The sequence below is a fragment of the Semicossyphus pulcher genome, unplaced genomic scaffold, assembly GCF_022749685.1.
Source record: "Semicossyphus pulcher isolate SPU_LCO1_2020_fin unplaced genomic scaffold, fSemPul1.0.p SCAF_18, whole genome shotgun sequence".
NCBI lineage: Eukaryota > Metazoa > Chordata > Actinopteri > Labriformes > Labridae > Semicossyphus > Semicossyphus pulcher.
In genome coordinates, this window is record NW_027211691.1 from 11,845,160 (window position 1) to 11,871,663 (window position 26,504).

Here is a 26,504-nt window from a genome sequence, read left to right on the forward strand (position 1 = left end):
ATCCTTAGTTTAGTATGGACATCCAACATTGTAACATTATATACGTCTTAAAATGTTAACAGCACAATACCCCCTCTTTAATGATGATTAACAAATGTGGTTCCACACAACAATAATCAATGTGTGGATTTGGTGCACTGTTAACAAATATGCATGTGCACATACAACACTTGCATACACAGGCACAGCCCCTGTACTGCTTGCTTGTATTTATTTATTAACAGGCACAGACACGGCTTAATGAAAGGCTGAGAATTATGAACAGGTAGCTAGTCGGAGCAAGTCCAGAACTATGTAGATCCTGGCAGGAACTCTAATAATATCACTAATTGGCTTTTCACACGATATCATCATTGCAGCCCAGACAGAGGACAGGATGGAGAGACATTTTTAAGTATTTTTAAGTTTAGTAAAAATAGTGCATGTGGGTTTTAGCCAACCAACAGTGGGGCTACTGCAAGAGAGGTACAAACAGTATATAAACAACGACTACTTCTGAACCTTGATCAACTCAATTCTACTGGTGTAATAACCCTAACTGTGTAGCATGGTAAGTGTGGTTGACCTGGTTTCCCATTGCTGCCTTTTGAGAGATTTGAACAGGAAGGCAAATAAATAGTGGTTACAAACAGTCTAACCTAGAACTTGATGTGAAGCTACAATTTGACCCGTTTCAAAAAGCACACTACAAACATCAAAGTAATTCCTTAGTCTGAGATTATATAGCATCTAATAGTATGTGTTATGTGGCTAACCACACACGCTTCTTAAATGTAGCAGTTGACTGTAACCCTTGTACATTGCAATTTAAGTCACTTGCATGCTACCTTTAAAGCTCCTCACATCATATGAGCAAATGACCACCTGACCAGCCAGTGAGGTGTGGAGAATCATTCAATGCTTCCTTGCTGCAAATTAGCGAGGTGGTGAGAGATGCCTTCTGTGTAGCTTAGAGCAACAGCTGCAGCCCATGTAGCTTATAACATACGCTCACTGCAAGCAACTGGTTAATGATGGCGACAGTTACTTCTGGTTGGTCAGCTAATAATGTGTGCTTACAGTTTGCCTTTAAATTACCAAGAGAAGACAAAGATTATAGAGAATATAAACCCTTACAACATGTCTGCAATTAAAGCAGTATTTATGGGCTAGGCATAAGCCAGTTAAGCAAACAATTATCACAGTCAGCCAATGTATTACTTCTTTTGTTGTGCTTTTTGACTAGCTGAACCAGTTGTGCAGTGTCACCATGTGTTACACTGTCAATTCAGCCATATGAAACATGCATGCATCCTTTAAACACCTACTGCATGAATGACACTGCATGCAAAATGTACAACAAGATGATAAGTAAAGCAAAGGTGGAGGTTGTTTCTTTTTCAGGGCGTTGTTATGTTATCATATGGGAAACTTTTCTCCTCAGCAATCATGTGTTCTTTAACCATGAGAAAAAAAGATAATCTAGTTTGTAGATTTGACGGAACAGGAATCCCAGAGTTTATATTTGTATTAGCCTTTACTCATCCATAAATAAGAGTACTGTTTCTTCATGACCTTCCAGTTCGTTTCCCAGAGGAGCTGTCAAGTCCTGTCATGTTTTTCCTTTTGAAGACCACATTAAACATTTATTCTGTTAACCAACCCTGCTCCAAACCATTCGGGGGTTTGTATGATAATGCAACCACTAGACCTTTGCAACAAGCGGTGTCTACACTGTTGTATATAGAAACTTAGTCTACTTAAGTGTTTAAATCAACAGGGTGAGGTTTTCGCTGACAGTCAGTGAATCTGACTGGTTGCCATCTGCTATAAAGCCTCAGGCCACTTGCCTGTAGACCCACACTCAAGACTCGACAGCAGTCTCCTGAGACACGAGGTTATTGTCCATCTAAATGAGGAGAAATAAATCCTCTGCTTATAAAACAACACAACTCTTTTTCTTCAGCATTTATTTATTCGCTGTGGGTCCCTGGGCTGGAAAACAGCCAAATGTTTATACAATGAAAATTCATCATTTGGCCTTGATGCTCAGCCTGCACCAACAAAAAGTATTACAATGGCTAGGCAGCTGCATGACATACTGAGAATACCATGAGATAGTCATAAACTTAAACCATGAATGAATCCTGGAGATGATGAGAAGCAAACCCTTAAATGAATGACCACGATACCCTGGGAATCGACTTAAAGAACTGACACATTTCCAATTCTCTGGCTTGGATTTGACGCATTTTATCACAGCCAAAATATTAAAGTACATCCCACCTAACAAAAACCTACCTTTTTCTGTGGAAGGTAAAGAGAGGAAAACTCTGTAAAGATCTGTTTATTTGTCTCAAATCAGTGCCCTGAACAAGGAATGTAGGTTTAAGCCAATTCAATTTACAGCCAATAGTGCTCCCTGCGTGTGTGTCTCTGATACTTTAAAAGATAAGTTGGGTGTGTAACCATTGATTTAGGTCACTGACATTGTTCCTATCCTTTCTCTCCTGTATCTAAGATAAATAGATACGCCTGATCGTATCACTGCGGGGAGAATACAAAGCTTAGACTCTTCCTGTAAAATGTATGAGGATCCAATTAAAAGAAAATGTGCAGGCATGGGCAATTTATAATACTGATACAGCTTATCAGACATCGGTTATTACAAGGTTTTCTAAAGCTCCATTGAAAGTCAAAATATCCTCATGGTGTATTCTATTACTTTATAGCACTCTTTCAATGCAGCCAATTAGCTGCCTCTATACCTATGGGGCCTTCCTGGTGCCTTATACTGTAGGTCAATGTTAAATGTAAATAGGTTTGCTCCACTCACCTGAGTGACACTGGGCCACTAGAAAAAGTCTTGCCACTGACATGGCCTTCAATGCTTAGCCCCTACGGGTACACACAGTTAAGTTAAGGTAATACCACTCCTACTGCTCTGTAGCAAGCTTTATTGATTTGTGGCTTGGGCTATCACCATAGTTACTATTTGCATGTGCATGTTTGTTTTAGAGTAAAGACTTTTCCGCCATCATATAATGCTGCATGTTGTTCTCTAAGAGATAACACTCCTGACTCCTGTATCTTCCTGGCTGAGTAGCAACAACAGGTGGAAAGTAATGAAACCACTAAGAAGGCCATGCCCTAAAAACAATAATGTGTGTTCGAATCCACCTGAGAGTAATGTCCTTCTGTATCCATCTACAGTAATTTACAACGACTTTAGTCTTCTCTTCAAATTCAAAATTGCTTATGTGACCATACGTATTGGTAAAGCAGGATGTGAAAGCCTTCTCTTCTGTTTTTAGCTTCTCGATTCCTTACATGATGCTGACCTCTGACCTCCCTCTGACTTTCCTCCGGGGATCTATTACACTGGTCATTTCAGGTCTGTCACAATACCACGCTATCTTATCAAGCAAGATAATTTGGTATAGCCTAAACTTAACCTATTGCCTACAACATTTTTGTCATTCCTCGATGCTGTAGCAGTCTGTACGTGAGCAAACACAGCTGACCCGCAAAACCAATATGTTTGCTCCGGGCCCTCGACTGGGGAAGCAGGTGCTGCAAGCGGATATCTAGTGATCGATTGGCTTTGAAATCAAGAGCATCAAGCTAACGTTAGCTAGCTAGCGTGCTAACTTTGTATAATGCAGCATCAGAGCTAACAAAGCTGTCAGCTGGCTACGTGACTAGCACTGGGAGCAGCTAGCGCTAAGGTTACTTACTCAGGGGTCCTCCAGGTCCGAGTACCTGGTCTTTGGCAGGCGGAGTTCCGCTCTGTCGCTCGAAGTTGCCGGGGTTGGAGAAATAATCCCTCAGCCTCGGCAGCTCTCTGCCTGCCTCCAGCAGTTCAGTGTGAAACTCCAGGGCCGTGAGAATGTATTGGTCCCTTAACAGCTGAGCAGCAATAACATCCACTGATACCCGTGTATCGGCGCTGCCTGCCATAGCGGAGGTGGCCGCTACCGAGACCGAGATGCCCTCACCACTGGGGCTGGTCCGGTTGCTTGACAGCAGGAGCGTCGGAGGTTCGGCGTCCGCAGGAGGAGAGAATGGATTGCCAAGCGGCGGCCCTGGCGCACCGTCACTCGGGCTTCTCTCTGTGTCAACTGTTTCATTAGGGCGCCGTTCAGCTTCTTCTTCAGAATCACTGAGATTAAACGGGTTGACCGACGCCATTTTTGCAATATAACGATTTTAGCAACCTAGGCTAGCTAAGCTAACCAGACCCGTTTCTTCCTGAATGGATAGCTAGCTACTGTTTGGTAGGTGGTTTTGGCAAGAGGGAAAGAATGCAAACCTGTGATTGGTCAAATCTAAGAGACGTTCCCCATAAGCCCGCCCTTTTCATGGGATAATCGAAAATGATTGGTTGTTAGAGGGACAGAAAGGAAAACTGGGCAGGGCACATTTGACAGTATGCTAGTAACTGTGTTATTGAGCCAGCACAATCGTGAAAATGAGAATTTCTTGAGAAACTGCATTGTAACAAATATGGCAGGTTAATGAAACTCAGAGTATTTTTTGTACTCAGAATCTTTTTTAAAGAGGAACATTTTATAGCAAATGTCTAGCTGGGAAATATGGTATTTGACTACAGTACCCACAATTCAGCTGCAAAGTACAAACGTCAACGTAAAACGTCAAAACAAGGAAGTTGGTGCTCATGGTACCTGAATTTCTTGTAATCTACTTAGAGAGAGGGACAGTTGGTTTGTTAAAGGACGCACTTTAAGACTACGTTTATCTGTTTTCGCATTTTAGGGTCTTTATGTGTCGGGTTCTCCTGGTGTATGTAGTTGGCTCTTTACGAAGGTAAAATTATGGATACAATTTAAGCTTAAACAGGTGAATGGCTGAAGTAGTTGTAGATCTCTATTCTTTCCCATTCATTTATCAATGAGACTGCGTTCTGCTTTTTTTATGGTCAGACTCTACTGACGTTGTATAAAGGTAAGATTTTTTGCATGCCCTTCATATGTAACTAATATCTCAATTCTCTCTCGTACACAGATGTATTAATGCTAGTCTCGTTATTTCATTTCAAAAGTACAAAAGCTAACCATTAAAGTCATTATTGACTAATGGCATATGGTCACAGGAGGATTACCCCTTACCCTTAAGCAGTCTTTACATGGCACATACTTCGGCTTAACCAGTGTATGTTATATCTAACCTTTCTAACACAACCTCCTCTATTTAAGCTTAGCACTTAACCCTGCATGTAAAGCTGTTAGACTAATTGTTTATCTCTTTACAATTATCTGCATTTTACTCTGTGTATAAATGTTTGTCTCTTCTTGTTCTTTCCTCAGTCCTCTCAGCTCTCAGTGTTAAGGCTTAAAATGCGGATGGTCACCTTCTTTGTGGTTGGACTGACAGTCCACGTGGTCTTCTTCATCTCAATCTTTGACATCTATTTCACCTCTCCCATCGTCCATGGCATGACACCCCAGGCCACACTGCTGGCACCCCCAGCCTCGAGGCTGGTGTTATTTGTGGCTGATGGTCTCAGAGCAGACAGTCTCTACACACTGCTCCACAACGGCTCAACGCCATATTTAAGGTTAGGAAGCTAATACTGAGTTGTGTAATTTTATTTGGTGTGTTTGTGTGTATATTAATTTGTCCATTAAAAGAAGCACTATATATATTTATATCTGCAAATAGTTTAACTGTTTTTATCTCGCGTTGTGTTCAAAGATGTGCATATCTATGTGTGTTTCCCTATATCAGGGGTGTGATAGAGGAGAGGGGTACGTGGGGTGTGTCACACACACGCGTGCCCACTGAGACTCGTCCTGGACATGTTGCTCTCATTGCCGGCTTTTATGAGGATGTTAGTGCTGTTGCTAAAGGTAAGTGTGCATATGTGCAGGCGGATACATGAAAGGTTACATGAAAAGGTTTTATCATGGGATGGAAGTGTCGTGTATTACACTCGTTTATGGTGCATATAACTGTGTCTTTATGGGTGACTAGTGTTATATGTGTTTGTGATATATCTGCACAGACTTTGACCTTTTCTCTGTGTGTTCAGGATGGAAGGAGAATCCTGTTGAGTTTGACTCCGTGTTTAATGAGAGCCGACACTCTTGGTGCTGGGGCAGCCCTGATATTCTGCCTATGTTTTCCAAAGGTACCGAAGTACACATATGCACACATACTCCCACAAATGACACATTAACCATGTCAATATAAAAGCGGTTTACAAAATAAGTACGATAAAATCTAAAATTTCACCATATTTACGAAAATCTTTTTAATTTTGTTTCAGGTGCAAGCGGAGACCATACGTATACCCACACATACCCAGCAGGGGAGGAGGACTTTGCCTCCACAGACGCCTCCAGGATGGACAGCTGGGTCTTCACTCAAGTCAAAGTATGGTAGTGGAATTGCTAACAATAATAACATATATTTTAATTAACTTGTTGATATCACTGAAAATGAAAATGTTTTAACAATAATTTCAGAAGCTTTTACTGTAAATGAGTCAAGATCTGATTGTGTGTTGCTCATATTTTGCACTTATATACTTTGTCACTTAATGCCGTCATGTTTATGTTATTTTGGTCAAATATTGAATTTCCAAGATTATTGTCAGGCTGCACATTCATGTTTATTTTTCTGTCTGTACTAGTCATTCTTTCAGTCAGCGAAATCTAACTCCAGTCTGAGGGACAGTCTGCTGGAGGATAAGAATGTCTTCTTCCTGCATCTGCTGGGCATCGACACCAACGGACATGCTCACAGGCCCATGTCGAAGTAAGAGACATTTTATTAGGATTTGTTTTGAATTAGCTTTTACTCAACAATAATTAGAATTAAATCAACATATTTCAAAAGCAGCATTCATTAAATTAGCACTAACATAATCTTCTATTTGTCTTTTCTTTAGGGAGTACATTGATAATATTGGTCTAGTAGATACCGGTGTAGCTGAGATGGTGTCTTTAATAGAAGACTTCTTTGGTAATGATGGCAGAACGGCCTATGTGTTCACCTCTGATCATGGCATGACTAACTGGGGTAAGACTTTGTGTTTGTGTGCCTTTTAGCTCCCTGCAAGTAAGAAAAAAAAATATGATCTGTTTTGTCAGCGTAGTTTTACTGGGGTCTTTTAATATCATCTGCTGATGTGTGCATATATCTCCATTTCTGCATGTGTAACCAGGTTCACACGGTGCAGGCCATCCCACTGAGACAATGACCCCTTTAGTGGCGTGGGGAGCCGGAGTTAATAACGCCCACAAGGTCACTGAACCACAACCATACAACGATGGATACCTGCAAGGTGCTAAACTCTTGTGCTGTGCTCACAGCTGCCTGGTTAAATCTCTCTCAAACATGTTTTTTACCTTCAGTTTTTTTAAATAAAAACATTAGGGATCTCTGTTTGTTAATTAATAGTGAATGTTTTATTAAGTTTATATTGTCCGTTTTTTTTTATCTTCACTGTTTCTCTCAGACTGGAAACTTGAACACATTCGTAGAGTTGACGTTAATCAGGTAAGACCTGTAGCTGTGGCACTGTCAGTTGCTACCACTAATATAAAATGTGCATAAGCATTGATTATAACTGTTCTCTGCAGGCAGACATCGCTCCACTCATGTCCTCTCTCATTGGTGTGCCCTTTCCTCTGAATTCTGTTGTAAGTCCAGAGATAAACTTAAGAAATACACATACAAATTAGTTATGACATTTTTTCATCTGTATGTGTTTTTCTGTCTCATCAGGGTGTGTTACCTCTTCTCTACCTTAACAACAGTGACCGGTTCAAGGCAGAGAGCATGTACACTAATGCTATTCAAATACTAGAACAGTTCAAGGTAGGAAAGCATTTAGCTCTGCTATTCCTGACATGCTGATTGTTAGTATGTTACAAGGGCCAGTAAAACAATCACTAGTCACTAAAATTGGTAAATAAGCAGTTGTCTTTTTTTTTTTAAATGTGTGACAATGTTATCAGTTAATATGGTACAAATATGTTGTTATAAATAGACATCACATTTACATTGAATTTGATTTGAAACAATAACTAAACGATCGCTCGAAGATCTCAGTTTCGTCGTCTTTGGCTGCACCTATGGTGATAAACGGTAATTGCGGGAGCACACTTCCCAAATATCCAGACAGTGTTGCATGTGTGACGTCCACGGTTGGCTCCGGTTGTAACTTGCTGTCGCTTTCCTTTTTAGACTGTTTGCCTTCACCTGAGCGTCAAATTTGTTTCTTTTTCTTTGGATTTTCTCTTATTTTTGAAGTTGTATCTGTAGTCATCGATCTTTTCTTTGTTTGATCAGCCATAATAGATTACTGTTTACTCGCAACACTTGCAGAGACTGGAAAAACAGCCGCTTAGCTCCGCCTACCCTCTCTGGCAGACCAACCACTGCTGGGTGATGGAAAACGCGTCACTAACTGGGCGCCACTTGTGATTTTTTCCGCAAATGTCGCACCAGACACTCAATCTGTAATTTTGCAAATGCAAAGGCTTTCATCAGTGGGCCATAGGCTCAATCACCATTGTGTTAACTCATTCGGCGATAGATAGTGACTTAACAGACATTTATTTAAATGAAAATCTTTGAGAAATGAGATTATTACTTTAAATTCTAAGATGTGGTAAGCTTGATACTTCACATAACTTGTATTACAGTTATTTTAATCCTTGGTGACATTGATGTTTTTGTAGGTGAAAATGAGCCAGAAAAAGGAGACAACCTTGTCTTTTCTCTTCACACCATACCAGTAAGTACAGTGAGTGAGGTAATGACTGTGAATTGAATCAATAGCATGAATGTGTTAGCTGAGTGTTCAGTGAAGGGTTATTTTTTGCTCTAACAAGGGATCATATCATGCTGAATTCATGTCATGCATCTCAAGCCTGGGAGATATTAACGAGGTGGCTTTTTAGGATTTCTGTTGTTAGCCTATGTAAAATTAAGACAATGTTTATAATATAATATTTGTGTAAATGTGTAAGAAAAGTAATCATATTTACTGAACATTAAAGGCCACAGTTGTCAATGCAATGTCACACATGTTGTCTTTATTGCTCTGTCTCACTGTTCCTCCAGACTACTGACTGAGTCAAAGCAAGCAGAATTCATCCACAGGGCCACAATACTGATGCAGCTGGAGAAGTATGCAGATGCTGTGAGTGTTTGTAAATTTGTAAATTAAAGTCTGGTGGGTACTTAATACATTAAGCCGTTGTTGAAACATAGTGTTTACATGCACAAAGTATTGTCTAAAGGTGAATTAGAGAACTTTGTTGCAAAATACACCAAACAGGTGTTTGTTTATTAATCTTCTTTTGGCTTTCTTTATATTTACTTCTCCTAAAGCACCCCATTTAATATCCTTTCACCTTTCTCCTGTCAGATCTCTCTGTGCCAGTCTCTAATATCTCATGCCCTGGAGGGCCTGGTCTACTACCACACCTACGACCGGTTCTTCCTGGGTTGCAGTGTGGTGCTGGGATTTGTGGGCTGGACTTCATACGTTGTCCTAATCATACTGAAGACTCATGCCAGTCTCGACAGACATCCCAGCCTCCTCAAACAGGTTAGGGAACAATTTGTAAGACCTATTCTTTCCCTCTAAAGATCCCTTTAACCAAAACCAGTTTAAAGAGCTTGAATGTCTAGCTAAGTTACATTTTTGGTATTGCATTTCTGTGCGTGTGCAGATTCCCAGCCGTTTCCTGGCGAGACTGGGTATGTGTGTGACGTTGGTGATCACTGTGTTCCTGCTTATCCAAAGGAGCCCCGTTACCTACTATATTTACTGCCTGCTGCCTGTTCCTGTGTGGTACTCTGTCCTTAAAGAGTGAGTGACACACACATTTCTGAAAAAGCAAAATACACAAAAACATGAAACACATCTGGAACGACCCTCACAGACTCAAGATGTTAACAGATATCCAAATACATTATTGAAGATTTCAACAATCAAAGAATAAAGGCGTTTTTAATTGGGTGTAATTTACCTCCCAAGTACTTGTTCATACATGTCTGACGCGGCCTCACTGAAGTGTTAATTAGATCCTTTGAACTGCTGCTGTATCCATTCATGTGTCTATTGTGTACATGGATAAAAAGACAGTCTTTTCCCCTTTCATGACAGGAAATATAATCTCATTAATGATCCATTTTTAGGTGTGGGACTCTCACAGATTTGATCCGCTCTGCTCCCTCTCTGCCACTGTGGAAGTGTTTCTGCTATTTTGTGCTGGTGGCGTTTGGGATCGAACTGCTGGTAGGTTTTTATAATGTCTCTGAATGCAGTGGTTCCCAACCTGGGGTCCGGGCACTCCTTAGGGGCGACGCCAAAGATCGCTGGGGGTCTGCGAGGCTTTGTCTGCACTAAGATTGTCAAGATTAGATTTGCACATGTTAAATAAAATCATTAAAAAAGCACTTGATAATCAAAAGTCTGTTCAGCTATTAAATATATTTTTTTGGTCCTTATTCAAATATAATAGCTATGTTGAAGGCCACACCTCTGCGAACTATAGGCTTATTGGTGTTAATTTTTGCCAATAAAGAAATGTATTGTTTTGGTGTACGTGCATGCAGGCAAGGGGGGCTCAGCCTTTCTTAGATACAAGCAGAGGGGGCTACAAGAAAAAAAGGTTGGGAACCACTTTCCTAATGTACAGTTAGAGACATATTTCTGCTTCATTACACTTATACAGGGCTATTCATAAGCCTTTAGCTGATCATCATATACATTATGTATTTCAGATGGTACATAATGTGTTTGGCCCGTTGTGTAAAGTATGAGAATGCTCTGTGCCTTTGCTGCCCCCAGGTGGTGAGCTTCTTCTATCGCGCCATGCTGACGGTTGGCCTGGCTTCCTTGTCTCTGTGGCCCTTCCTGTCGGGACTTTTTGGTACTGCCAAGGTAGATTTAAAGTTCAAGGTTGCGTAACATAGCTGCGAAATGTACTTGATTGAGGTCATCATTAGAGGATTTTAGCTACCAATTGGACAAATCAGTGATTCTGAGACCTCAATCAATACAATATTAAATATCTACAGTATATAAACCATTTATCTTTGCTGTTGTTGTTTTTATTTTGAAATTATTCTGATTAAAAAAACATTGATATATAATGAATAACTTAGTTCCTTTATTTTAAAGGTCACTAACACAAAGGTACATAAACTAACTGTAAGCGCTTGTGTCTCCCCTGTGTAGTTTCGTTCACTGAGCTGGTTTCTGGGCTGTCTGTGTCTGGCTGCTTTCCCCCTGATGCCTGTTGTGGGCAGAGAGCCAAACATACATCTGGTGTGAGTGTTTCCGTTATTTGCCTACATTTATCAGAAAGTTTACCACAGTGCTCTGTTGTGGCAAAACAAAAAACCCAGATTCAGGTTAGTCATTTACCGGAAAACAGTTTATGTCCACAATGTTAACCTCTGGGCACCATTTTAGCTCAGGTGGTAGAGCAGGAGCCCTATGTACAGAGGCTACAGTCCTCGTTGCACTGATCACAATTTTGACGGTCTGTCGATCATTTGGTGCATATCATCCCCCACTCTCTTCTCCCAACATTTCCTGTCTATCTTCAGCTGTCCTATCAAATAAAGGCAAAAGCCAAAAAAATAATCAAATAAAAAGAAAAAGGAAATTAAAACAGCAGGGAAAACCTCTGCCGAATACACGCCCATTACGTTCACAAGCTAAGCAGGACTCTCCATAGAAAGAAAACTGATAATATTATGTTAATACTGTTCTTCAATATGTTTAAATGTTTGTTTGTTTGTTTGCACAGTAATTGCGCAGGTCTACTCACTCTCTTCACTTCAGCCTGTTACCTCTGGTCATCACGGCACAGAACCCCACTGCCCCTTAGTGACAGACAGCAGTTTGTCGCCCAGGTAACTACAGTGCGTGTGTGTGTGTGCGTGCGTGTTTGTGTGACTGCATCTTCTAAAAGTGAATTATTACCTATCAAACTCAACAGATGCTCCATGTGGCATTGTGTGCGTACGTGCCATCCCTCACACACTCCAGCCTGCAGCAGAAACAGGGACTACCACTTCTTAATCAGATCATCAGCTGGACCACGTTAGGTAGGTGGGTGTGATTGAGCGCAAGATGATTTGCTTACATTAGAATTTCCAGGGGAGTTTTTCCTTCTATTCATCTATCATTCATGTGTTATACAAATGTAAATATTAGTTATATAACTAAGATATAAATGTAATTATTTTAGTCCTGGCTTTAACCCATCATAAGGACTTACTTTATTAAACTAAGACCTTATGGTTCAAATTTGACATCCTGTACTATAATATATAACATATAACTGAGTAATGCAATAGAACTGACATTCTAGAAAAATCCATCTCTTTGTTTTAGCACGAGTTTGAAAAACAAATGTTTATGATATAACAAACAGCAACAAGGGATAGTACACCCTGCATTAAGGAGATTCCATTCTTATATCTTTTTAATATTTCTTTAAAAACCAGCTCCAGTCCTGTTTTAAGACATATAAATGCCCTGCTGGAAATAATAAATTGTGTCTGATATGTTCTGTCTACAAAATACGTTTTATTACCTCATAAAAATCCTCTCCAGGCATCTCCTCCTTCTCCCTCATTAAAAATTCCTGTATCTGCATAGGCCCCGCCCACTATGCACATTTCCAACCGCCCTCTCAATCGCAAAAACAAAACACGTCTCTGTCATCGTTTAGTGGCAACTTGTTGAAACTTAGCTCGCTTAAAATGTCGTAACGTTAACGTTAGTAGTCAGTGGTGACTTTGCAAAAATTACAATGAAAGTTACAGCTGGCTCGCGCATCGCCAAAGTGGTTGCCGTTGGTTACACATAATGATATGCATAGACATTGACGGGATTGGCTCCTTAGGTTTGTGATGTCTCAAACCTGCCAATCTGAAAAAGTGTTGTTCAGCCTGTCCTTGGTACACTGCAGGTTAAAAGCAGACAGGCCCAGTCATGGAGACGATTGCTTATGTCGCCCCTGACATGTCTTGTAGCACATGAAAAACACCACATGGAGATGTTTGCAAGGTAAAAAACTAGATTTTGACTGGAGGGGTCTTGCATGACTTTGGCTGTGTGTTTGAGACAATTGTCATGCTGGAAATCCCCTTTCCTGCCAATCTACTTAACACGAGAAGTCTTCTTTCATTCAGTATTGGGTACTTTATACAGGCTAGCACTCATGGTGCCATCTATTAAATGGTTAGCCCAACGCTGTGACTGTGACTTGGTCCATTTCAAACATGCTTGATCCCACACTCAAAACAAATATATTTTTCTGTGATCTGACAAAATAATGTGCTTTAGTTATCTTGCACATTTGTTCATATTTGTGAGAAATGGCTTTCTTCTTTGATTCCGTCCAAAGAGGTTTACTTTCCACAATGTCTGGCCGGTCACTGACACACCAGTGTGAACAGACCAAGTTAGAAATACCCCATCGGTTCTGTGAAGCAAGGTCACTAAAATAGCAAATTCTGTATAATGCAATTCCTTGAAGATAGACTTCTTTCCTTGGTAGTTTGGCTCTTCCTTTTAGTCACTGCTGCAACTCTATTTTGGCTGTTGTTTTGTTGCTCTTCTACCCTCTTCAATCTTTCAGAATCTGGTTCCTTCATTGTTCAGGCAATTCTTTACCAAGTTGAACCATGTTGCTTTAGACATTACCCATAAGCTGTGGGGTTCTTTTATAACTTTATTCATGCAATTTGTCTTAATTAGAAGTACCTCACTCTTTAACTTTAAAATAACACAATCATTGTAAGATGAGACAATTTTGAACCATTTGACATTTCACTGGTAAACGGCCTTTAGTGTTGAGTTTTTTTACACTCTCTTGAAGCCCCTCTATCTCTTGGACTCAGCACACCTCTCATGTCTCTCCTCTTTTTGTAGCATCTTCTCTACTGGTTCCACTGTTGAGCTCTACACGTCTTTTCCACCGCCTCCTCAGCATATTCCTGTCTCTCACAGCAACATACCTGCTGCTCAGCACTGGGTAAGACACGATATTTTACTAACTTTGTGGTTTTATCATCACAAAATGATTACATTTCTAATGTGTGTGTTTTCTACCACCCAGGTCAGAGGCCTTGTTCCCCCCTGTGTTGTCGTGGCTGATGTTTGTGTGGATCAACATTGAACAGGAAGCTATGCTCGCTCAGGGTGTCTCCGGCAGACAAGAGGTATATTCCAAACTTAGATTTGGCAGAGCAGTGTGAAATACATCACTGCATAAAATGCAAATTTCAATCGTCAAACATGCCTGTGTAATTATTGAACTGCAGGCTTGTATTTATTAAGATCACACAAACTGTATTATGTACAAATACTTGCTTGGATGGTGCACTGGGGTGGTGGAGGTTGTTGCTGGACCGATCAGTTTGAAATACTATAGCAACCCATAATCTGAGTTGGTCATGATATCAACTGTGTATCACATCAACAAACGCATTTCCTGTTGGCTATAACAGTCCATATGATTTCCTCTACCCATGACCCAAATAGATTTTCTTAAAGCCCAGTATAACATACATAAATTCTCAGCATGTACCAATCATGACCTATTTATGTGTATAAAGGCGTGTATGAACATGTGCATTTGCTTGTTGTTTACTCTTTTTCAGCTCTCCACGATTGATTTCTCTGCAAACATCGACATCACTAAGATTCGACAACTGAAGTTGGATGACATCAGAAGATCTTACTTTTTTGTATCCATGTTTTGCAGCAGTGCCATTAGCTAAAGCACACACAAAACTAATTGGCAGACCAAACTATATCCAATTAAATAATCTTTTTCAAAGTGAAAATTAAGAGTTACTAATAATGACCTGACTACTGTAATATTGCTCCTTGACTTTAATGTTCTTCAGGTATTTTTTATCATAACAGCTTTCTTTGGCACAGGAAACATTGCTTCCATTAATAGGTGTGTATGTCTTTGTGTTCCCTTTGTATCTTTGCATCTCGGTGTCTGTGGGTAAGAAGCAGGAAGTTGTGCTCATGCGGGGAGTATGTGGCTGTGCGTGGGTTAGCTTTGGTGAAATGAATGTCTCATTCAGATGTGTGGTTTTTTTTTTTTTTTTTTTTAACCGTTAGCAAAACAGGAAGGAAATAAGTGATCTGTGAAAACACTGTAGCATAGACTTGCTGCCCGCTCCTTATTTGCATTGTTTAGTTGTGAGGTTATTTGCATAACGAAGCATACAGTAAGTCACTGTGCTATAAAACTACAGAGCTGCATCCTCCAGACAGATTAGTGCACTCACTCTCTTTGCTCCTCTCTCCTTTTACGTAGCTTCGACCCAGCGTCTGTTTATTGTTTCCTCACTGTCTTCAACCCCTTCATCATGGGAGGGCTGATGATGTGGAAGGTACCTTTATCCTATATACTTTCTTTTTATGGTACATGCTGTGTTGCTGTATATTCCTCTTATAAAGCTCTCTGTGAGCTCAAGTTGCAGATCTGTCTGTCCAGCATATGCTTAAATAGTTAACTGAAGATGCTTCATCGGTTTTGCCTTATAATGACTCTGCAATCCTGCTGCCCTTTCGTGACCTGTTTAGCACAAGCTCTCTAAATTCCTCATTCATAAATTGCTTCTCATTTTTGATGGACAGAATTGATGTCCTGAATGAATTGTATTAACGTGAACTTCCTATTTCAATGAAATCTTTTGTTCTCCCAGGTTATCATTCCATTCATTATAGTAATGTGCACGTTTGAGACCATCCAAGTTGCAACCCAGCTGTCTTCCAGAAGGTAACATCTCACTGCAGCCTTTAAAATAAGATACTAGAGCAAATATGACAAATTATGGAGAGCCTGCAATGGGAACAGTTCAATCAAGGGGGTATTATGCTGTTTCACATTTTAAGACGTATATATATAATGTTACAATGTTCGATGTCCAGACTAAACGTGGGTGAAGTTTCAAATCTGTAGGTAAAAGTATGTTGGAGGACCCAGGCTTCTCAGCTCAGTCTGCAGGCTGCTGTGAACACCAGGTTTCACACAGTTTATTCTACACACAGCCAATCAGAAGAAAGCAGGCTTGTAGGGGCGGGGTTCTTAAAGACAAAGAAATGACTGAGGCTGTATGTGGACAGAGCACCAATGTGAGAAAAAATATTTTTTTTAACTGTAAATTATGCTAAGCTACAGAGGGAAATATGAAGATTGAAATTAGCATAATACCCCACCTTTAAACTTGGGTTTGTATGGGTAAACAAAACTGTTTGATGTTGGTGTCACAGTAACATAATACACAGTTTTTAATTGAAACTTTTTTTTTTTTGCCCTACATTTTGCTTGTACGGTTCCCTTCATCTGTTTTATCCCTCATTCTTCTTTCCTAGTTTATTCCTCATTGTCCTGGTCATCTCCGACCTAATGGCTCTGGTAAGGCATTTCCTGTATGAATTATGGGTAAAAGGTGCCCTGCGACAATATTTGTTTCCTTCCTGGAACGTGAACTTTACACAATAAACTTTTAACCTACTCTTTCTCCCCTCAGCACTTCTTCTTCCTGGTGCAGGACTACGGCACTTGGTTAGACATTGGCACAAGGTAGGTAAACACGGAAATATGTGGTTTCTAAGAATGATTTACTAATTAATAACTTGACCCATACACTTTGTGTCACTGTCATGCATGCCTTTTCTTTTGTCTCTTGCAGCATTAGCCACTATGTGATCGTGATGTCAATGACCATCTTCCTGATGTTACTCAGTGTGGTAACACACACCTTAACCTCTAAAAGACTCATCCTGTGGCGAAGACCCAAGATGCACTTCACCTAAATATTCACGCTTAGTGTATAAACTAGATATTCTGAATTTAATTGACTTTTTTGGATACTTTTGATGAAGCTTTTGCCTTATTAAAGAAGATGTTTATTTAAAATGTAGGATATAGTTTAATGGTTGAACATACTGGTATGTACTGGGCTAAGTTTTGGGAAGTCTCCTCTTATATGTCCTTTTTAGGCAGATGGTTTTAACTTCTCTCTGAACTGTTCAACGAATTTACCACATGAAACTGAAACTGTGAAAATGACATGACAGTCTCCTGAAGATAATTACTTATGGTTTGCATACTCATTAGAAATAACCCATCAGCTGCTTTCTTTTTTATATTAATATTCGGTTGTTTTAACTATATAGTCCATACTTACCGCAGTGGTGGAAAAACACTTTGTTTTGCATTGTATTCTTTTGTACATTCCCTTTGTGTTTCACTGACATTGTCTTCGCATAAGTCATTGATGAAGTCATAACAAGCTACTTGAATATTTGACCGTGAATTACATCTTTGCCAAATGTGCTAATTTATAAGGTACCAAAGACTGTTAATTCAATTAAATGCTATTTCCTGTAAAGTTGCTAAAAATGTATCATGTAAGAAGGAGAAGGGATTTTATTTTTATTTATTGTGACTTTGGGTGAATCGATTAAACCAAAGGAGAAGAATGGACACCTGTGTGTTGTTTTTTATACAACCATTTATAATTAATTATGTATTATGAGGAAATGTAGGTGGGATAGGAAAAGAGAAATCGTCATGACCAACACGTGCAGTCAACATGCATCAAAAAAGAACTTTGGTCCCCAGTAGCACAGCTGTTCTGATGCGTGCCGTTGTTTTCCTAAAAGTTAAACTAATATGACCTCACTATGAATAACAAATAAGGGCAATGTTTGCTAACTAGACTCATAAACTGAATTAAACTAACCTTAATAAAATTATGTCACCTTGCTTTGTGGTGAGGATGATAAGAAGGCAATTTCCTCTTCTCCCCTGTGTTGTAAAATGCAGTTGTGAGTTGTTTCTCAATAAAGCAACCAAATAATTTTCCATAAATTTTCAGCTTCATTGTGGTCCAAAAGGCGTGCAAGGGTATGCCCGCACTGGAAAGCAAGCTGGATTTGCCCCTTATAATGTAGTGCATTCAAAGATGTAGAATGGAGACTCCTGTGAACATCACAGCTAGCAATACCACATCCTCTCTCACTTCTTCTGTTTCTGAAGAAGCCAGTCCGGACAAAAGGTAGTGCAACATAAAGTGTGAATTGTTGCGTCTACTTTTATGTATTGGTGTCAGTCATCAGTTCAGAGTTTCTAGCAAATTAGCACAAGGCTAACAGGATTTCCGCAGCTTTATGTGCTGTATGTATTACTATATTTATGTAAGTATGTACATATATATATACATATACACACGTATACATACATATATATACATATTTATATACACATACAAACATATACATGTACACACATATATATACATATATACATGTATGTGTGTGTGTTTGTGTGTATATACATATACTGTATATATACACTGCATACTGTGTATAACATTTTGTAAATGCTTATTTCTGTTTGTTTACTATTCCAGATTTATACTTGCATGCATCACATGCTAACTAAGGTCGGATCAGAATCCAATTTACAATTCTCACTCTGTTATGTGTAAGATATACAGCTAAAACGAAAAGTTTTTTTTCTCTCATGGGGTGTGTAAGACATTGTGTTGTCAGAGTTTGTAAAACGTACATAAGCAATTTCTCCCCAAACAATTAACTGCTTCTTTACGTATTTTAAGTAGAAGATTTGGCCTCATTCACCTGTTCAATTCTCTGATAATACGCTGCAATAGGTAATTAATCCTTCATTCATTATCAAACATACACCAAACCACCACTATACAGTTCAATAAGGCATTCACTCTATAGTATGTGCAGTACAACACAACAGCAAGTGAATACTACAGAAAATAACACACATAGGGTTGGTCAAAAGGAGGAAGCAACCAGTTCTGTGGTTGTGCTAGTGTCACCTCCTGTTTCTGACAGAGAAGATGCACATAGACACACACAGACAAACAAGCACGCACTCACACACAAAACTGGACAGGGTTGACTGACAACACGCATACACCCACACGCAAAGCTCATTTTCATGTGTCGTCCCCCTGAACATTTGCTCACTCATAAAAGCATCCATGCAGAAACAGACACACACTTTCTCATACATAGAGCTTCTCACATCCTTGTCTGAACAACTGGGGAAAAGTGGTGTACTGTAAAGGACACACACGTACTTTAATACTTTCTTTTTACACACGTTAGAACTCGGCAGCCTGCTCTTCTGAGAACCAAAAGGTAAGACTCTGGTTTGTAAGTTTAAGTGTGGTGCAATGTTCATTGCAGTATTGGGCTTTTGGTAATAACTAGTCTGTGGACACTACCTTACGCTTCCTCATTCTTTTCATTTGGTTTGTTTGTAGTTTCATGTGTAGCAGATGATATGCAAACTGGTGATCACTTGAAGATATGCAAGACAACACGTAAGTCTGAAATTTTACTCTGTTTAATATCTTTATGTGGATTATGTGTACAAATATCAGCAATATATTGTAATAGTAAAAGTCTGTGAATGGATTTGGGTGTTTTTAGGAGTTTAAAATCAGTTCTTGTATTTTTTCTTTTGTCTTTTTTTTTCTGTTACTTTTATTTGGAATAGTTAAATAAGATAATTTTAAATATGTAACTTAATATCACAAATCCTTCAGCGCAGTCGCTCTCTTATATTTAATGTGCTCTTCTCTTTCTCTCCCCTTCTTTCTCTATTTAGGATGACTTCCCCGGTTACAAGGACGACTTCCCTGGTAACACAAACCATGCCATCTTCTACCATAAACTCTATGCTGACGACAACCTCCTTACAGTCACCGGAGGACCCTAGCAGTACAGATGAGTACCACTTCGTCCTCCTGTCCATCTACTCTGTGGTTCTTCTCAGCGGCACCATCAGCCTGAGTCTGATGGTGCACATCATGAAGTCCAGCACGACATCCATCACCTCCATCGCCGTTCTCAACCTCATCTTCGCCCACTTTCTCTTCCTCGTCACTGTGCCCTTCAGGATTTACTACTACGCAACCGGTGTCTGGAATCTGGGTGCCGGCTGGTGTAAAGTCGTCAGCAGCATGATCCACATCCACATGTACATGTCTTTTATTTTCTATGTGATCATCCTCATTACGCGCCTGATGGCTTTCTACAACAGAGCTCAGCAGGTGGCTTCCTTCCAAAAGATTCACGCTCTGATTATCAGCGCTGTGGTTTGGATTGTGGTGCTTATCGCGGTCCCTCTCATAATCTGCTTCTCCTACGGCGGAAACTCTGACCCAAGCAACAACAGCAGCACCAATGCAACACAGTGCTTCAAGTTTGGCGACGACATACAATCTGGTGCCAAAGTGGTCAACTACATCATAAGCATGTTGATCATAGTGGTCGCCACTGTGCTGACAGCTCTCCAAGCCAACGTCCTCAGGGTTTTATACAGGAAACACAGCGAGAGGTGCACCTCTCAGCAGGACTTCGGGGCTCAGCTGAAGAGTCTGTGCTTCGCCCTCATCATGGTGGTCTGCTTCGTTCCCTACCACATGTTCCGGCTTCATTACTTAGAGCACCTTCACCTGCAGAGTGTCAATGAGGTGTTTCTGAGTCTGACCACTTTTAACTGCTTGGACATGCTCACCTTCTTGGGAAGGAGAACGTTCTACATGTGCTACCCAGGAAAGACTGTTTGAAAGATGTGTGTCAGTGAGCTAAAGGGCCTGCTAACTGCCTGCTTTGGCGCTGATCAGTGCGACGAGGACTGTAGCCTCTGCATATGGGGCGCCCGCCCCACCGACTGAGCCAAACCAGCGCCCCCTGAAATTAATTCTGATAACTTTATATGAACTACAAAAGCAACCCAGACCAACTGCGACAAGACTGATTATTTCTATATGGTCATATTTAATGCCTGAAACTGCTGGCAGGGGGTAAGTGTCAGACGAAGCGATTAACTGCACGCTGCCTTTATTTACATTTTCCAGGGCTAAAATTTAAAGGGAGTGATCCAGATGACTGTTAAAGAATGCAGGATGAGATTTTTTGTTGAAAACCACCACTTAAGCATGTACTGGACGAAATCAGCAAAGAGATAAGAGGTACGGCTTTGTCCACAGGGTGCCAAAATCAACACAAACCAAAAGTTCCTCACAGCAACTTTAAGGAGAAATGGGTAAATTGAGAAATGATGCAACAAGTTTGCTTCTGAGGCAATGATTTCGTACGGAGCCCCTGAAGTCCTAAAGGGTAATTTTTTTTTAATCTTGTGCACACAAGTTAGTATATTGCAAATATAGCAGTTTTAATGATACCACTTGCCATCATTTGTCATAATTTGCCTCTATTTTCCCAGTAATTTGCTCATTTAATAGTGTAAATTATGTGTTACAATAGGATTTTGTGTTTAACTTTAGCGCCCTCTGCTGGAGCCCCTGCAGACATGATGAATGCGTCCTATGTTGTGGAAGTAGGTAATAAGCTCTGCTAAAATGCATTAAAATAAGTTCGTTTTCCGGGTTAAAATGATATTTATCCGTATGGTATGATTGAGAGAATCGGCAAATTCATTATCAAACACTTTTGTGATGATATTGATTCGAAGAATAGGCTCACCATCCTTGCTCACCATGTTATTCTGCTTTGCTAGCTAAATGGTAGCTTCATCATTAATCTCTGTGGTGTAGCTCACTTACCCACAGTTAGCTAAATATGTCGTTCTGTGTTTGAGCATTTTTGGAGCTTATTACTACCACAAAGGTGGCTTAGTGATATTTTTGCCTGGTTCACTATTCAGTACAAGAGAGAGTAGGCCTACACAACTGTTACACAAACAAGTTATTATATTGTGCGCACAAGATAATAACTTGTTCCCACAAAATAGTAACTTCTGCAAGTTAAAATTGATCACCTTTTGGGACTTCAGGGGCTCAGTAGTTACATAATTTCTTTTGCTTAATTTCTTTTGGACTGTATGTGTTTTTAAATTAGCTGAATTTTCTGATTTTGCTCCTCATTTCTCCTAATGGAAATCTTTTGGGCCACTGCAGCACGTTTGCCCTTATCAGCCACTGTAATTCTCTTTTAATCAAGATAGCCTTCAAAAGCAGATGTACCAAAGCTTCTATCCCATTTCTTGCAGATAAACCATTCTTTGCTTTATTAATCCTACCACTGTCACGGTACATCACAAACTAGAAATATCCTGCCATCTGCTGGTCAACTGTATATACTACACATGCTTTAAGCTTGAAATTTGTGCCTGTAGAATATCTCATTGGTCTTTTTTTCTTCCAAAAATGGCATTTCATGTAAAGAGACATATATGTATAAATGACAACTAAATGTTTTACTGTATTTGTGTATACTTAACCCGTGTGAACATAACTGAAGTGTTCAGCTCCACAGCTGAGAAGAGAAATAAATGTCTAAAATCATTACTTCTTCACCATTATTTTGTGAAACATTACCTCAGACCTCTTGAATCTCTTACCTCCTGCCCTTGGAGGTGGCGTAAGAGGCCGTGTCTGACACACACACACAAACACACACCTGGTGATCCTTTTCCTTTTGGTTTTATGGCGCTGGGTTACTGTTTAACATCCCCACCCTACTTTGAGTTTGTTTAGTAAATCGATCTAATGACAGGGCTATGGTGGCGCCATCCAATGTGTCGCTCCATGAATTATATGCTGCTCAGCTCTCCAACCTTCCCTCTTTAATGTGTGCGAACACCTTCACCATTTTCCCATTCTTTGACTAATGTCGCTCTGACAGGCTGCTCACTACTGGAGTACAACGCTACACCTGGATAAATGCACATTCCAGACGGACAGAGGAATACAGGTAAGCCAAACTCCTGTCGAGTATATGTAGTCATTGAATGCAACACTGGCTGTAAGCAGGTATGTTGTGGCTTTTTTAGAGGAAGTTGTAGAAGTTTCTCAAGGAAGTTAGGTAACATGATTTGTGAAATCACATGCTTTTGTCTTGTAATCCCTGTTCACACTGCTGCAATACTGTGTCCCATAACCAGAGCTGGCGCCTGCTTTTTAATAGCACAATATATAAAGTGTACGGTTGTCCAAATGTGTCAGATATCGTGTTACATTTTGTCCAGTGTATTTAAAGAGATAGCGTTCTCACCTGTCTGCAGACAGCGTTCTGTGAGAACAGATAAGATAGACTCACTTTGTCACGCAGGCTGCGCTGTAAAGATCATGTGATAACCCATTTCATGTGTACAAGGACGTAATCTGTAACAAGAGCGGTGTAACACCGCAACGTATAGCTAATGGTCATACAGCTGCGTGGTGTTTTTCACATGTGACACGCATTAAATATGGTACTACCACTGACAGAACTTAAAATAACCAGTATAAAAAATAATACATTTCTGAAACACTGAAATTGTAGGCCTATATTTACCACATTTGGTGTAATGGGGACATTTTTAATGTGGCAACAGCTTAAAAAAAAAACCTTACACATGCACAAGATGGACACATCGACCCTCAAGTAAACCCACCTTTGTGATGGTTTCTCAGTTGTCGATTTTGCACTGTTGTTGTACTGGAAGGCCTTTAACTCTGCATGTTATTGAGTCAACCCTGTGTACGCTGTTTGTACTTTAATTCAGCCAAAAAAATCCTTTGATTGAGTTACTGTTATTGACCAAACAACCAAAGGCTTGACCCTTTTAGTTGGACCAGTTGGTGATATTACAAGGAAGAATGAAGGAGTCTGACAATAATTAAACGCCCTCAACGACCATTAGTTCTTAAGAAACATGTTAGGAAATTCTGCCAAGCCTACATGTAATCTTAAAATGTGAGGAAACCTTCTGCTGACTTTAAACTGATTCTTTAATTTACATGTTTCCATTCATTTGCACAAATCCAGAAGCAGATGTTTAACAAAATATGGGCATAATATTTTTAACTCTATCAAAGTAAAAGCTGGTCTTTTAGTAGAGTTTTAAGATCGGATAATAGTCTTCTGAACTGTGTATTTTTTTTTTTTTTACTATTGGCGGGTACCAGGAAGTAGTGGTTTACTAGAGTCAGTTGACTGGCTGATCATCGTCCGCGACTATTAAACCCTCTCACCCAGGCAGAGGCGACAGTGTTATGGCCAGTTCACACAAATATAACCTCTTAGCACGGAGTTTTATGGCTCCAAAGAGCTTTCGGTTGCTGGGCAGACACAAGGTTTCTCTGTTATATTTTGCTTGCCGAAGAAGTCATAATAGCTTTCATAATTGGAATATTGTAAGTATTTCTATGAATGTCTAATTCAGCAACCAAATACAGCAAAAGGAGGGTAGGATTTTCAAGTATTCACAACGTAGAAAGAAAATGATAAGGCACTCATTAAACACTCATAAAGACTTGCTTATCCTTGCACTTACTCTAACAGTACAGGGCGAGGCTAGAAAGCAGTGCTTTAAAGCTTTTACCTTTAAATGAATACTGGATATTTTACATCTTTTTGTATGTTTAACAAAACAACAGCATACGATATCCTCTCCTCTAACTACCATCTTACATATAGTATAACTTCACACATTCATGCCTGGTTTATCCTTTCTGATCCTAGTTTAATGCAGATATAGCTACATATGATGTGATAATAAATCGAATCCAGTACAGTCATGCTGCAGTGCTCTGTTACTGATTGATACAATTGTGAAAGTGATTTTAAAGAGTACATGTACAAGTACTTCTTCTCTCTCCACAAACCTGATGAGTCAGGAGGCCTGGTTAAAATGTAATCTCTCTATTCCTTCTCTCTCTCTCTCTCTCTCTCTCTATTGTCTCTGTCCCTCCACCCCTCTATTACATCTCCCCTATGTGTGTTATTACCCTACAATCTAATACCAATTGCTCTTTCTCTTTATGTCCAGTTAGTTATTCCTGATTACATATTACCTCCATGTCTGGTCATGTCCTGTAGGTGCTTTTCTGACTGACTCTGATGTAGGACATCAAATCTCCCATAATACTGCATCTTGCAACACAATACCCCACACTGATTAACTTTAACCACACAAGAAGATTTAGAGCAATGAAATTCCTGATGTAAAATGGGCGGGATGAGACACTTTAAATGGTTTATGGTAGTAAATCAGAGTGTGTTTACAGCATTCCTCATTCCTGTCCTCATCGACAACTGTTTAACCTGTTTACTGTTAACTGTTTCTCCTGCTTATTTGGGATAAGTAGGACCTAATAAGTTTAAAACCTAAGCATCGTCTTTGAACAGGAAGTAGTTTTCACTAAATGTGATGTCTTATATGGGGACAATCGGTTTATTTTACTGTATAACATGATGAAGCTACCATTGTGTAACAAAGTACAAAACTTTATTTAAATGCACAAACATGTCCGTGCACAGTCACTCAGGTAGAGTGTCAGTCGGATATGGTGTCAGTCAGTCAGGTAGGGTGTCAGTCAGTAAATCAGGTATGGTGTCAGTCAGTAAATCAGGCAGGGTGTCAGTCGGGTAGGGTGTCAGTCAGTCAGGTAGGGTGTCAGTCCGTCAGGTAGGGTGTCAGTCAGTCAGGTATGGTGTCAGTAAGTCAGTCAGTCAGGTATGGTGTCACTCAGTCAGTCAAGTAGAGTGTCTGTCTGTTAGTCAGTCAGTCAGTCAGGTAGGGTATCTGTAAGTCAGTTAGGGTGTCAGTCAGTCAGATATGGTGTCAGTCAGTCAGTAAATCAAGTAGGGTGTCTGAGTCAGTCAGTCAGTAAGTCAGTCAGTCAGGTAGGGTTTCTGTCTGTCAGTCAGGTCTGTCAGTCAGTTAGGGTGTCAGTCAGTCAGATATGGTGTCTGTCAGTCAGTCAGTCAGTCAGTCAGTCAGTCAGTCATGTATGGTGTCACTCGGTAAGTCAAGTAGGGTGTCTGTCAGTCAGTAAGGGTGTCAGTCAGTCAGTCAGGTAGGGTGTCTGTCAGTCAGTCAGTCAGGTATGGTATCTGTCAGTCAATCTTGGAGTTGTACTCGTGCACAATACTTTTGACAGTCAGATATTGTTTGCCTTCATTTTGCACAAACAATAATACAATAACAAAGTCCCAAAGTCCTCATACAAGTACTTGTATGAGGACATACAAATGCTTGTTATTATTAATAAAATTAGTCAAATGTGTATGCCATATCAAGCTACAAACATTAATACGCATAAATACGTTTCAATCATCAAATCTGAAGAAGTTTCGTGTATGGTCGAGTTTTCTGTTGGTACTGGCTGTAAAACATTTTGGTGGGTATCACCACCATCTTGAATGAACACTGATCATTGTAATTTGCTTTTGTGACCACAAGACGGTAGACAAAGTATCCATGAATGGGACCAACAGGTCTGAGTTTAGCAGAATTAAGTACTATGGTGCGGTAAAGCCAAGATGTTAAATCCTCATATGAGGATGCAGGGCCTCAGGAGGTTATGTCCAGTAAGATATCTCTGATTACCTGGATTCTGATAACATATTACCCCCATGCCTCGTCATGTCCTGTAGGTGCTTTTCTGACTGACTCTGACCGAGATGTGGGACATCAAATCTCACATTATACTGC

The 26,504-nt window shown here is 39.9% G+C and overlaps 3 protein-coding genes across 8 annotated transcripts in view; 2 read left to right on the forward strand and 1 right to left on the reverse strand.

The window, feature by feature from the left end:
- relch (RAB11 binding and LisH domain, coiled-coil and HEAT repeat containing) overlaps positions 1 to 4,216 on the reverse strand; it is a 43,153-nt gene extending 38,937 nt beyond the window's left edge. For all 6 annotated transcript variants that reach the window (XM_069667273.1, XM_069667272.1, XM_069667271.1 and 3 more), the window contains exon 1: positions 3,717 to 4,216. In XM_069667273.1, the coding sequence (XP_069523374.1) occupies positions 3,717 to 4,170 (454 nt within the window). In that variant the 5' untranslated portion in view covers positions 4,171 to 4,216. The remainder of the gene's footprint in view (positions 1 to 3,716) is intronic.
- A 636-nt stretch (positions 4,217 to 4,852) lies between these two features.
- On the forward strand, positions 4,853 to 17,498 carry pign (phosphatidylinositol glycan anchor biosynthesis, class N). The gene is made up of 29 exons (XM_069667398.1): positions 4,853 to 4,944; positions 5,307 to 5,557; positions 5,728 to 5,849; positions 6,032 to 6,130; positions 6,269 to 6,375; positions 6,635 to 6,759; positions 6,893 to 7,023; positions 7,169 to 7,288; positions 7,463 to 7,503; positions 7,587 to 7,646; positions 7,732 to 7,824; positions 8,691 to 8,746; positions 9,076 to 9,154; positions 9,383 to 9,565; positions 9,690 to 9,829; positions 10,159 to 10,258; positions 10,814 to 10,906; positions 11,204 to 11,295; positions 11,781 to 11,886; positions 11,973 to 12,081; positions 13,916 to 14,018; positions 14,103 to 14,205; positions 14,647 to 14,733; positions 14,896 to 14,951; positions 15,321 to 15,396; positions 15,712 to 15,785; positions 16,382 to 16,424; positions 16,540 to 16,592; positions 16,702 to 17,498. Exons 2-29 carry the CDS (start codon positions 5,337 to 5,339, stop codon positions 16,823 to 16,825), a joined length of 2,796 nt encoding a protein of 931 aa, XP_069523499.1. The 5' UTR covers positions 4,853 to 4,944; positions 5,307 to 5,336; the 3' UTR covers positions 16,826 to 17,498.
- A 1,565-nt stretch (positions 17,499 to 19,063) lies between these two features.
- Positions 19,064 to 22,127, forward strand: gpr141 (G protein-coupled receptor 141). Its single transcript, XM_069667678.1, has 3 exons — positions 19,064 to 19,192; positions 19,318 to 19,377; positions 19,665 to 22,127. The coding sequence occupies exons 2-3, from the start codon at positions 19,364 to 19,366 to the stop codon at positions 20,626 to 20,628; spliced, it is 978 nt and encodes a 325-aa protein (XP_069523779.1). The 5' UTR covers positions 19,064 to 19,192; positions 19,318 to 19,363; the 3' UTR covers positions 20,629 to 22,127.
- Positions 22,128 to 26,504: the final 4,377 nt, after the last annotated feature.

Bases quoted from the DNA above. Each gene is read 5' to 3' on its own strand.
- pign (XM_069667398.1), top strand. From the start codon at position 5,337: ATGCGGATGGTCACCTTCTTTGTGGTTGGACTGACAGTCCACGTGGTC. The intron at 11,296-11,780 runs GTGAGTGTTTCC...TTGTTTGCACAG, and splicing joins GAGCCAAACATACATCTGGT to TAATTGCGCAGGTCTACTCA. The intron at 15,397-15,711 runs GTACCTTTATCC...TTGTTCTCCCAG, and splicing joins GAGGGCTGATGATGTGGAAG to GTTATCATTCCATTCATTAT.